This window comes from Ctenopharyngodon idella, chromosome 17, assembly GCF_019924925.1.
Source record: "Ctenopharyngodon idella isolate HZGC_01 chromosome 17, HZGC01, whole genome shotgun sequence".
NCBI lineage: Eukaryota > Metazoa > Chordata > Actinopteri > Cypriniformes > Xenocyprididae > Ctenopharyngodon > Ctenopharyngodon idella.
Genome location: NC_067236.1, coordinates 34,850,694 through 34,864,928, shown reverse-complemented (window position 1 = coordinate 34,864,928; position 14,235 = coordinate 34,850,694). Strand labels below are relative to the sequence as shown.

At 35.7% G+C, this 14,235-nt stretch overlaps 2 protein-coding genes across 12 annotated transcripts in view; one reads left to right on the top strand and one right to left on the bottom strand.

Moving 5' to 3' along the window:
* The window catches only part of LOC127499185 (tetratricopeptide repeat protein 8-like), a 173,387-nt gene that overhangs the window by 94,772 nt on the left and 64,380 nt on the right, over positions 1-14,235 (bottom strand). The gene's annotated exons all lie outside the window — the stretch shown is intronic.
* LOC127499176 (protein NLRC5-like) overlaps positions 1-14,235 on the top strand; it is a 784,214-nt gene that overhangs the window by 720,451 nt on the left and 49,528 nt on the right. For all 11 annotated transcript variants that reach the window (XM_051869371.1, XM_051869366.1, XM_051869364.1 and 8 more), the window contains one exon: positions 11,248-11,421. In XM_051869371.1, coding sequence (XP_051725331.1) covers positions 11,248-11,421 — 174 coding nt within the window. The remainder of the gene's footprint in view (positions 1-11,247; positions 11,422-14,235) is intronic.

Here is a 14,235-nt window from a genome sequence, read left to right as displayed (position 1 = left end):
CAATCTGTTTCACTGTCTGAATGAACTGGGTGATCTTTCACTAGTGAATGAAGCTCAACCTCATATGAGGTCTAGAGGATTACGTAATGTGAAACTCTCCTCATCTCAGTGGTCAGCTTTAGTTTTTGTGTTTTTGACCTCAGAGGAGACAATGCAGGAGTTTAACCTGAACAGCTTAATTGGAGCCAAAAATGATCAGTAAGTAACACTGAGTACAATCATTACAGTCTGAAACATTATGAACAAAGAGAAACAAGAATCTGATAAATCTGTAATCCTGCAGATGTCACACAGAGTTTAGTAGTTCATATTTTTATGTTCTTTTATTTCTCTCTCACACAAACACTCCCAAAAATCACTCCTCCATACCGTAATAAAGCACAGGGATACAAACTTTTCTGTTTTGAATCCAAAATAGGTCATTTGTGTTCATGCACACTGGGCATACGTGTACAAGTGTAAACAGAAATTGCGATGGTTGACATAGTGATAACCATAGCAACGGACAGGACAAAAAAAATCTGATATGTCAAAATAGATCTGTCACTAAGTGTTGTAGTGTGAATGCAGACTAATAGACCTGCCACAACAACACTGACAAGAAAAAGAAACGTTTATCTGACTCCATTTTATTATGACCTCGAATTTAGGTTGGAATGCCAATTGATCATTGACTATTTATATGATAATTTATCTAGATATTTGATTATTCTATTTAACTCTTTACTCTTATTGTACTCGTTCATTCGGTTCTCAGAGTCGCACATGGTCACAAAAGTCTCAGTTTTCAAGGTTCAAAAACACCGGTGTAGTGTAAACGACAGCCGTAACCGTAGCAAAACGTATGTGTTTTAAAACGAAAACGCACTAGTGTAAACGGGGCCTCAGTTTGAAGGATCCTTTGAAGGCAGCCTTCGTTTCACATCCTTCATTCAGCTCATTTTGAAGGATGCATCAAGTGTATCCTTTGTGTCCTTCAATCACCCACAATCCTTTGCAAACATTCCAATCCACGGAAAAGAACTGATGGAAACGAGTCTGCACTTATCTGAGTTCATTATGAAATGTAAGACAAAAAATAATGTTTTCAGAGATGAAGGCATACATGTTATCTTTTGTTTTGGTGTAAATTAATCACTAACACTAAACTGCCAGTAATGTAAGCCACTGGGAGACACAGACGGTTGTCATTCACTGTATTGCATTAAGAAAAGATTTTTAATACAAAATTAATACAAAGTTTTATTAGTATTTTTGTGCTGTTGGAGCGGGAACATGTGTGACGTAGCCATGAACACTTACTAGAGCGTCTCATTCTAGTGTTTAATGCTGAGGAGGACTCGAGTCTACAAGCTTCAGAAGGACTGGACTGTTTGAGAAACACCCAATATCAATATGCAGGAGACTCCCGGAACTTCCGGAAATGTCTCTCCTGAAATTGCGACGGTCGACATAGTGATAACCATAGCAACGGACAGGACAAAAAAAATCTGATATGTCAAAATAGATCTGTCACTAAGTGTTGTAGTGTGAATGCAGACTAATAGACCTGCCACAACAACACTGACAAGAAAAAGTGTAAGGCCCGTCCAATCGGCCCAACGGCGGTTTCCCACAGGACGGGGAAGGTTTCTTGCGCGTTCGGTCTTTTCAGTGTGGCAAAGTAGTTTAATTCTAATTAAACGTTTATCTGACTCCATTTTATTATGACCTCGAATTTAGGTTGGAATGCCAATTGATTATTGACTATTTATATGATAATTTATCTAGACATTTGATTATTCTATTTAACTCTTTACTCTTATTGTACTCGTTCATTCGGTTCTCAGAGTCGCACAGGGTCCTCGCACCAGCTGTTATGCGGGCCCACGATCAAAAACTCTTCAGTCTGATCAATAAGCAGAGGTTATGGCTAAAGCAATTTAACAATGCTGCCCATGCTTGCTATTGTTAAAAGGTACCCATGTAGCCCCATACAATCGCCTATATAAAAACTTGGTTAAAGCTCCGACGATAATCAGGGGTTATGACCAGTACTATGAGGTAATGTTGCCCCTCGATAGTAATTTATCTGGCCCCTTATAGTTAATAATATAACTATATAACAACTTAATTAAAGCAGAGGCAATGACCAGAGGTTGTGACCAGTACACCTTTGTCTAGCCCCATTTAGTGAATGCGATTGAATAACAAATTAGTTAAAGTCAAGCAGTTAGTCAGAAATCGAGAATCTCACCAGATGTGCCCCATGCTCCATACAATCTGAGATCTAGTATGTACTGAACCCTGGTCGTAGATTTACGGTAACAACGGATACATCGTTATCTGCTGAAGTCAATAATTTCAGAGTAAGTCAGAATAAAGCCAAATGTAACAATTTATTAGTCAGGTAAATGTATAATGCCAATTACATAATCAATTCAAAGATGATCAATACAAAACATCAAATGCTCAGAAAAAGAGTAAAAAGATGCATACCTGACAGTAGAAAACTGCACATTGCTGAGTGTCCTAGACTCTGATTACAGAATCGCCCCGAGCCTCCTGCAACATCTCTTTAAACCTTTCGACCTTTTGACCTTTCGACCTTTGTACCAGTCATTTCAAATGATACCAAACATGTATAGTGTTGTATGATAACGAAGGAAAGGAAATGTAGATTAAGGCAATGCTGAGGTGTGATTGACTCAGTGTGATTGCGTCTTGGATGGGGATGCTAATTTTGCAAGAGAGAGTTCAAATGTTAATTTCCTTTGTTTTCTCAAAGAGTAGCCCAGCATCAGTCTAGCATCAGTCTTACAAAAGAAAAAAACAAATCTGTGTTGGCAGAATATGTTCAGTAACTTCTTCAGTTAGATACTAATAAAACTTTTTCACATGTCCTTTTTAAAGCAGTGTTTATTGAAGGTATTTAATGTAATATTTACTTATAATATTACTCATAGTATTAAGTGTTATTATTAGCATTAATAATTAACATATTTTTTATTTTCAAATAGTGACGCAGTAAATACAGCAGATGAAGTTCTTCAGAAGATGCTGCCTGTGGTTACAGCAACTAGATCAGCTGTGTAAGTAACACTGAGAACAATCATCACTGTGAAAACTTTATAACATTTTTTACTTAAAAATATAAATTAATGGTTCAACAAAAAATATGAGCGTCACACTTCAGCTTTTAAACCCTCCACCTATCTGACCTGCTAGGCTTCTATTGTAAGAGCATTACTGTAAATGTGTTTCTGTTCATTTTTACAAACTGAGACATGATAAAAAGACTTTGTGTTTTAGCTAATGTGTTTTAGCTGAGGTAAATGTATGTTATCTGCAGTGAGTTGAGGCGATCCTAATATTATCCATGTTTCTTTCATGCTATAACTACTAGTAAAGAGGAAAAGATAACCGGTTCACTCGTGCTCCGCACTGCTGCTTGAACTGAGACACTACAGCGATCTGTCAGCCACATTAAAGAGCGCCAAAAACACATTTATTGTTTGAATTTCTTAATACGTTTGACAGAATTTGAAAGCTGAGATTTTCTTATCAAAAGTGCATCAACTGAAAACAGCACAGACTAAAAGATTGATTCTCTGAATTGATAGACTGATATCAGTTCATAAAAATAAAGATCGTTTAAAATTAGGGATGTTCCGATCGATCGACTGCAGATCGTTATCGGCCGATAATCAGATTCTATTGCTGTGACTCAATTCAGAGGCTGCATCCTTCGAAGGCCGAGTGTGTCACAGTGAAGGCTGTCCCAATTAGAAGACTCCTCCAAATGTGGCTTTCGTTTGTCGTGAAATGATGGGTACATCAGATAAATCGAAGATCAGTGCTCCGTAGGCTAGACCGTCCCATCTAACAACGCTCATACCGACCTTCGAAGGATGCAGCCTCTGAATTGGGACACAGCTTATGAATCGATCAGGAGTCACTAAAACAGGCCGATCTCACCAACCAAACGCATAATTGATTATGTCAGACTTTAGCGTCACAGTCATTTCATCACCAGTGTGGAGTTATTACACGGTCTCATGAAACAATGACTTTTAAGCCTTACGATTTAAGAACATTGTGCAGTAAGAAGTGAAACAGCGCTCATTCGATACGTGCGCATGGTTTCTGAGAGCGGTTCTGAGCGCAGTCAGCGCACACACCTGGAACACATAAAGCTGCTGCTCATACAGAGCGTGAGTACTTACACCTGTTTCACACACACTCCGTCTGCAGTACGTATGCGTTGCAGGAGCAGCACGCGCATATTGTGCTTTCACGTATGTCGCGTTTGCAGTGCGCAGCTGATCCGTGGCTGCAGTGGCGTAGGCAGAATTTTATTTTTGGCCGGGCCTGGGCAAAAGTGAGCGGGCACTTTCACGTAGGGTCCTATAGCCTACATATTTCTTATAGCCAAAAGCAAACTAACGGACTAGGGGTGTGCGATATTGACAAAAAATTATATCTTGATATTATCTGAGATTTTCTCGATAACGATAATTAGACGATATTTTGCTGAGTGTGTTTTTGTGTTGGTACCTTGGCAGGTTTTTCCCGTGGGCAGCTGACTCCTAAAGTTTTTGATATTCTTCATATTTTGTGCGGTGGTTAGTTTGCAGCAGTGACTGAAATAATCTTTTCCAATAAGTTTAAAATGATTTTTTACCTTTTACCATTTTTACCTTTATTTAATTATAACCTAATTAAATTTATGCCTCATCTTTTGTGTCAAATTAATTAACAAATCTTTTGTGTCATTTAATCAAATTCAATTAGAACAATAAGATACACTAGGGCTGTTACCAATCAAATGAAATCTATATCAACAAAATTAATCTTTTTAATGCAGTGGAAACACAGAAACTGCATCTAAAGTGCTTTTATATGCATTTATACACACTGTTTGATGCAGTTCAGAGCTGACAAATGCATTTAAACTGCAGTTACAAATGCATAATGTTTTAAACATAAAACGCTGAATATTGATATTTTTAAATTATTAAAAATGAAAAGATGCTTTAAATGTGACATCAGTTGGCAGCAAGTCACTGTCAATGAGTGAGTCATTAGTTTCAGCCGATTCATTCAAACGGCTGATTCTTTCAGGAACAAAGCTTATCATAAACTAGCGCTGAGCCCAATCTGCCCTACCTAAACTTTCAGCCAGGAGTCGCTACTGATATTGAGTCCGTTATAGGGGTGTGAGATAATATTGTGATTGTTGTTTTAACGATATGCGATCTGAAATTATCGAGTATTTCTCTCACTTTACAAAAACATACACAGAGAGTCGCACGCATCGCATACACTACGTGATGTAACGTTAGTCTAGTAGGTTAGACTAGTGCGCTGGCGCATTTAGAGTGCACGCTTTCACTGCGTGATTAAAACATTTGTAATGCACCCAATATTGAAGATAAGGAGGTAAAAGTACATCTGTATATGTCTTAAATATTTATATCATTTAATCAATATCACATGAAGAGTGCAGTTTTTCTCCAAATATCAACATGATTACAAATGTGATATTGATTTCATACAACAGTTCAAAAAACAAGAAGTTAATATTTAGTGACTTACATTTTAGATACAATATTGCCTATTTTCGCTCTATTTCGCCAACAAAAATATTTCCAAACAAAGCTGCAGGAGTCAGGACTGATTTGCGTGTCTAAGCAACACACGGCGGTGAATGAACGAATCGTTTGAATGAATGATTCAGTGATTCACACTTTAAACATTTTGTAAGCTTTATATCCTGATCGCTGAACACATCAGACACACTTTTGGCAGAATTCTAATGTCCTTGCGTTATTCAGCCTGAGGGTGGCGCTCTATCGATGATTGACAGACTTTAGTTCACACGACAAACGCATAGAATGCCATCTTAGAATTGCCTTAATGTAGTATTTATTGTGTCCAAATGTTGTTTTAGAATATTACAAGTTAGAAGTTCCAGTGAGGAAAACAAAGTCACGTCTTTTCTCAGAACAAACATAAAACAAACACAACAGAAATACTGTATAAAGGCTATTCACATGAGCACGTTTAAATTAAAAGATTTATACTTTCATTGATCTGATACGCTACTCCACATAGGAAGAACAGATATGCCAACTAGTTATTGACCTGAAGCAGACACATATCTGAAGCGGACTGATATCGTCTTGGTCTGGAGTGAGGTTTATATAAGGTAACGTGAAAATAAGCGGCAGTCTGAAATCTGCCCCAATGGCGCTCTATGACAGCGCGCTGCAGTTCCATTTTTCACCACAGATTTACATCATAGACTGTAAAACAATATGGATGTGACGTCACCTGTAGATTTCTGAAGAGCATTTTTGAAGTGAAAATGAGGCCGCTGCCATCTTAGCAACGCGTCAATTTTATAATATAATAAAATTATAATATAATTTAAAAAAATGTAGACAAGTAGAGAGTAAAAGTTGCTAATAACTTTGATACTCAGAAACAGGTACAAAATAGTCACAACCTTAAGTACACTAACTAGGGGAGAGCGGGGCACAACCTAATGCTTTTTGACTTTCTCAGTTTGTGTAAATCTACTTAGGGTTCAGAGAATTCATTTTGTTCCACATTAATTTCACACATGTCTGCTACAAATATGTCATTAATGCAGTGTATGCTTTTTTCTTTATTTACCCCGAAAGAAGAGAAGTGAAATGTGACAACATGCCCCATAGGTGGGGCGCACTGTAACATGACCATATGACAGCTTAAAATGTTATCTGATCTAATCAAAATAATATACATGATAAACTAAAATATTTTGTTATTAAAAGACAATTATTATTTCTTTCTAGGGCTGCAACAAATGATTATTTTGATAATCGATTAATCTACCGATTATTGGAACGATTAATCGACTAATCGCAGATTATTACACTGATTAATCAGTATGCTTTGATAGATTATTCCACTTTAGCAATTAGTTAAAATATTGAGTTATACTTTAACTAATAAATAAAAATCACTTCAGCTTTTAGACGAGCCAGTACCAGTGCTGAACATTGATTAAAATAATATTTTATGAATGTTCAGGTTCTTCCTCTCAGTCTTTATTCACCTTTTCTTCATGGTATCTCAACAGATATTCATAAAAGTTAATTATGCCAATTGTATTGGTAACTGTATAGAATAGCATAGCTCTAATAGCGGAGCACATTGTGACGCAGTGTTACAACGAACCCGATCTGTGCAACTGGAATTTAAACTTGGTTAGTGTCTTCTGCTAGTTAGTGAAACATTAAAGAACTAACAGATTAGAGATTAAAATAATATCAGATTTGTCTGATTTTAAATAAACAAAAAAATATAGATGAAAAATTAACATTTACTTTTGTTAAATAAATATTCAGTGATATCTTCCAAAGATTTCTGAATTTTGGTGCAATTTTTTTCTCTATATTTTGCTGATATGGCAACTAGTAAATACACTAATTTTAATTGTAGCAAAGTTATATTAAAGAGCCATTCGGAACGACATAGACATGAACACATAAACTTCATCTCTAGAGCTGCTCTGAGAGTCACTTCATGAGCATTTTACCGTTTAATTTGAGAAAAAACTATTGTCATATCATATACACACATAAACTTCAAGATCACAGCAACCCGTCAAAATAAAAGTTCGGTTTAACTTGTAACAGAAACAGAGCCATGTTACTATTACTATGTACTATGTAGTCTACTATTGTATTACTATTGTACGGTATTAAATATTTCTTAATGACAATGTAATACTACTACTAGTACAATAATTATTAAGACTTTAGTTTTGAAGTATGGGGAGAGCAGGGACGAAAGTAGCCTACCATTTTTCACAAAAATGTAATTTTAAAAGATAATGTTTTAGACAGCGATATATTTTTGCTGTGGTCAGTAACTCACAGGTGTGGTCTATCAATACCAGGTGGTATTTTGTACAAATGTAGAACGGCTTCAGTATAATTTCACTTTGAACATAAATTGCACATTGTTACTTTCAACCCCGTCAGTTGGGACGAAAGTAACACACAGGTGGGTCAAAAGTAACAACAACACAAGCTAGATTTTTTGTGTTAGTCTTGTTTTTATTAAATATACCTGACTATGACCTTGTTAATATGTAACTGCAAACATATTTTGTCCTTTATCTTTGCAAAAAAATATTAAATTACATTTTCATTTAAAATTGAGAATTTCAGTTTCATCAAATGTTTCAAAAGTAACCCGACAGAACAAACTTGAATTGTTTAGAATATTTTTTTCTGGCAATGTCAATTTATTTTATAAAACATTTTTCAACAGTATGAACAATATAAAAACTAAATTAAATTAGCATAATATAAATTCTCAACATAGTGTAACAGTCATGTTTCCAATCCAGCTGTTTTTATACATAAATTCAAAATATAAATTCATAAAAACATCTGAATGGAAACACTGCAAATTCATAGGTGGATGTGGAAAAGCTAAGGTATGGCTAAAAACTAAATGTGACTATGGTAAATGTAAACAGATTGAGTGAATAAATGGTGACATACAGAAATCAGCAACAGATATGTCCAGAAACGCCCTCTCATGAACATCTGGCTGAATCAGACCTCTGTCTGTCTTTCTGACCCTCACTCTTGGCATATTCTGCTAGTATAATATGACATAAACATGTTTTAATAAATGCTGCACCGCAGAGAAAGCCACCACATTAGCAGAGGGACAAAAGAAACAAGTGTTACTTTCATCCCAACAGGAACTCCTGACATTTAAACCCGATTTACTTTCATACTGAAAAATTCTGAGAAGTCAAACTTCAGGATGTTACAGCACTAAATAACCTGTAGATTGATCATTATTGTGACACATGAAATGAGAAACACAACTTGTAATTAGAAAAAAATGTACCGCTTCAGCAGTTTATTTACCGTATTCGAAAACTGCTTTCCGGTCCTAACCGCGGGAAACAATGATGAAATCACATGATGTTTGGCAGCTCCGTCAAGGGTTGCGTGCTGAACGTGTCTTAACTTGGAACGCAAATGTAGTCAGAGCTCTGAGAAAATTGCTTTGTTACTTTCGTCCCGCGTTACTTTCGTCCCGGTTCTCCTCTAATAATCACACAATTTTACAGTAACCCTCTAGCGGCAGTTGCACAGAACTTTGAAATTGGTCGTGAAGCAACCGTTACCCTCGCCATGGTAAACTGAACGATTTTAATGAATGTAACGTTAATGCATGTATGAATATATCCACACAAAGCAAATGAGCCTCAATACATCTAAAATAAAAACATAGTAGATTTTATAGAGCTAATCAATGTAAGAATGTATTTAATAATTATAAAAAAAAATTCTGACCTAATTATTAATAATAACTGCCATTTTACAGAAATAGTGTTTACAGAATAATGCGAAAGTGTTAAAATATAGAGAATGAGGAGTTACGTCATGATGTTTTCACTCCGCGTTGCATTTTGGGAAGGCGCCGCCATATTAGCAGGATACGGTATCTGTTGCTATGGTAACCTCGACTGCAGCCCGAGATAAAGACCAACAGAGAGAGAGAGAGCAGAATAATTTAATAAATAAATTACAGCACAGTTTTATGGGAAGAAATGGAGAAGGAGAAGGTGAAAGGAAAGGGGCTCTATCAGGAGAGACTAAATAACAGCGCCGAGCAGCGTCATTTAGAGAAAATGCTTGACATTAACAGCATCGAGCCGTACGACCTGCCAGCTACAGAACTGATGAAATGATGCTTATCTGATGCTTAACATCCCAACAGACTATCTAAAAGTGAACGAGTCTTTACTTTATAGAATGTACAGTAGAAATAAAGAAGAAGAAAGTAACAGAATTGCTCAGGGCAGCCACTGGTCAAATGAGTCCCCTATGCTGAACTTCAGTTGCCCTCTTGGTTGAAATCTCTTTCTGGGGGTGGGTGGGGTGTTGATGGTGCCCATAGAGGGCGGGATGGTGCCCATTGGTAGTTAGTGCCCTACACAGACCACATATTCAGCGTATATGGAACAGTGGTAGAGGAATCGGTGTAGTAAAAGCTTTACATGAATTTAAATGAAATTGCTGCCATTGATCAACAACAAATCCAACATACATGATCTTTGGTTACTGTGGAAGTTTTTTTCCCGCCACAGAATAAATAAGTATAAAAAGTAATTGTGACACAATTAAAAAAAAAATTCTAGGAATTGTGATATAAAAACTATATGAATTGAGAGAAAAAAAGTAAGAATTGTGAGATAAAAAGTCACAATTGCCTTTTTATTTTCTATTCATGGCAGAAATAAGCTTTCATAGGTTCATCATGTGTAAAAGAGGAAAACTATAGAGACGCACAATCCAGCACACAATCTTACTCCTCTCCCCTAACTCTTCTTCCCCCTTGTCCTGATCCAACTCTTCTCCTCCTTCATCTATTCCTCTCCCTCACCCAGACATTTTTTCTCTCTCTGCTCCTCTGTGTTGTTCTTCATCCACACTGAACAATGAGTCTGTGTCTATTTTACTGTATGTCCATGTAATGAAAGAGCTTCAACATCTGACTATTCCTCCAACTGAGATTGGAATCTGCTATTTCTTAATATTTCTCAATATCTGCTAATTATAAATGCTTATCAATTGTTTCAGTATTTGTTTTCTAGATTTTTTCAATACTTTTGAGCTGCTGTTGGTACAGAAGTAGGTTTTATATATTATTTAAAGATTGTAACATTGGGTCTTCATTTCTGTCATGCTGTGTTTAAGCATTTGTAAATAAGATCAGAAAGAAATTTAAGCCTTTTGGAAACGTGTTAATTGACTGCATTTTGTGTGAAAACGACATGAATTATGGTAAGGTCACAACAGACGGATGTTGTGCTAATTGTGTTTAGAGTTTTGAAAATGTGATACAGATTGGAGAAAAGTGTGTTAGAAATTGAAAAAAAAACATGAATAGAAGAACATGAAGAACATGAATTCATCCTTAATGACCATCACATCCATCTTTTTTCTGTGATCATCTTTCCATATTATTTAATGTGATAATTTGTTAACATAATTTCTTATATTCAGTTTTTATATTAGCTTTCCCTCTCACACACACACACACACACACACACACACACAGACAAACGTAGTAAAACTCATATCAAACATGGGGATTTGTGCTTTTGTTTTGGTTTCTTTTTAATAATGAAGTCTCTGTTGATCTGATCTGAGAGAGTGAAGAGTGTGTCATTGTTCTCTACAGGTTGAGGGTTTGTGGTGTCACAGATGAAGGTTGTGCTGCTCTGGCTTCAGCTCTGAGATCAAACCCCTCACACCTGAGAAAACTGGATCTGTCTTGGAATAAACTAGGAGACTCGGGAGTGAAGATGATTTCTGCTGTACTGGAGAATCCTCACTGTAAACTGGAGAATCTGTGGTAAGATCATCTCTATCATAAAGACTGGAAGTGAATAAGGATTAATATGTAGATAGTGCATACAAAATATCCTTTGGCGTAAACCCCATCCGGCGGTTCAGTGACAGATTCCTGCTTGAACCGTCAGATCCTGCCGGCAGTAGAAGGAAGGGGTGAGGAGTCTACCTGAAAAAAAGAAAATTTAGATCTAAATATATTATTATCCTGCAAAAGAAAGTAAAACTAACAGTTTGTAGGGGAATTTTACAGTTAAAGACCCAAAAGACCAGATATGATGAATAAAGACCCGGAGTTAGAGTTAAAAAAATAATAAATTGAAAATAATTTTACTGAAGAATAGTTTGCAGTTTCATCCTCAGAAGCCAGCTTCAAGTCTCACAAGGAGTTCGTAGGCCGCTCTGCGTACATTCACATTTCCACAACAATTATACTCTAACAGAGTCAACTAACTACGTCATTACTTCAGGTTGAATGATTCTGATTGGCTAAGAAAAATAGACAAATTTGGTAATCTTCCACACATGGACAGATAGTCAGAAGCATATCTCCATTCGTCACGATGCTGACGAGGGGACCCTGGATTTAGGCACTGGATGTCCTTTTGGGGTCATGACATGGCGTCTGCTGGTCTCAAGAAGAGTGCCAGTTGTCCACCAGTACAAAGGACCTGCACAGAACACTTAGCGCACATACACAGATACACATGATTCACAGCTTCTTCAAGGTTGAAGTTGATCTGAGCTCTGCTCTGAGCAGGAAACTTTCCCAAAACATACTGATAACATGTTCTTTTCTCTCAGTGAGAGGTACAGACAATATTCAAAATTATTTTCTAGTGTTTGAAAAGGAAAAGAAATGCTTTAACATGCGTTGAAGAAGTCATTCAAATAATTTAACAGAAAGATAAATGTTGGTTAATAACTTAAAAGATATATATTGAAGCGGCAGTGGATTCCAGAATCCACCCCTTCAGTCCCCCTTAAAGGCCAATGTGGAGTCCTAAACACCACATCTGGTCTAACAATTTAGGCCGCTTCAATATTTTACATTGTTGACCCATGCTCCCCTGGCAGGTTAAAATGGTATAAAATAGACAATAGGTTTTCCGTTGAAGGACTTAACTAGAACTGAATATTCTACAGAGCACGTAGTGCATTATTGACCTTCAGTCCTTACACATATTTGTCTTTACATCAATCCTGGCTATTTGGTTTATCATCAAATTCCTTGACTACAAAACAAATACATATTTATTCTCTGGAAGCCGGGCTAAACGAGTAAGCACTGTTACTGCATTCCTGGCATGGGCCAGACCCTCAGTCACTCCTCAGATACTAAATACAGACATTTCCTGTAATCATAAACACCAGGATATATACACTGGTTTTTAGAAAACTATAATTTCCAATTTATTATATAATACAAGAAGATGGATCGTAAATTCACTCCTTTCACTATACCCCTTATAGATAATTTTTAAAGATTAAAAACAAACTTGTGGTCTAACTCAAAATAAACGTTAAAAATAAATAAGACCCATCATAATCCATCCAAGTACTTTAAGTCTCTTCAATCATCCTTCAGTTTACAGTCTATAGACATATCATGTACCACCTTAACTGCAGAACATCTTTTAAATCTCCCTTTTTTTAAAAAACACCTTTAAAAATAAAAAGAAAAGAAAACAAATTTACATGACCATTTCAATTATCATTTTCAATAAAACAGAGAATTGTTACTTTTACGTAATAACCCTTTTGTTAAGATTTCTTTTCACAACAGATACATTATAGCCCATAAAAAAAATAAAATAAATAAATAAATACATAAACCTAAACCTTTTAATCTTAAAACATTTCATCAAAATGACATAAGCATCAAAACATATAAATTCAATTATATCAACAACTTGTTTGTTTTGACTGCCATATATCTTTATCATGACATCACTGTTAATCATACTCAATACCTAATTATTTTTAATCCGAAACTCAATTTTCACAACATTTGACAGTACTCAGACCATGTCAACAGTGCAGCATTCAAAATCAAATAATTAAGACTTCCTTTAAAGTCAGTTTTAAACTCAAATGTCTTGTCAATTATAACTGCTTAGGCTAAATGACCAAAATCTTAACCCTCTTCTTTGGCAGTGATACTTATCATCTCATTAGATTTGCCACTGCACCAAAATCATAAACATAAACACAAAGGGACAGATTTTTTTTTAATATAATCTTCCATATCACTTATAAATTATACAAATTTGTGCTATAAGACATTATCTTTAAAGCTGTTTTTTGAAACAGTTTTACATCTTTTTTTTTTTCATCACATTAATTTCAACTGCTTTACTTTTTGTTATAATTTTGTCACTGTATTTCTCTATCAAATTGTTAGTCTGTAGATCCAAAAATATATTATCATTGTCTCAGTCCTATTATTATCTCTACTGTTTTGCAGAAACCAAAGTATTATTTTACTCAAATCTCAACCCCTAGGTTACACAGACAGTCTTATAGCTGCTTTCTCCTTCAACCCTTATTACATAAATTGTATTTCTCTAGACATCTAATGTCATGCATCCATTTAATGGATAAAAAATAAAACTTTTATCAGTTATATTCACTCCTCCTTTGTTTGCCCACCGGCCTTCCATAAATTTGAGGGGTTTCTCTTTATAATTTACTAATGACTTAGCCAATGTGTCACTTTGTCTCTGCCGTCAAATCTTATAACGTTTACGTTTATCATTCTGATCAAACAAAGAAGACAGTGTATAAATTTAGACCCTCAGTTGAATTTAGACAAGGG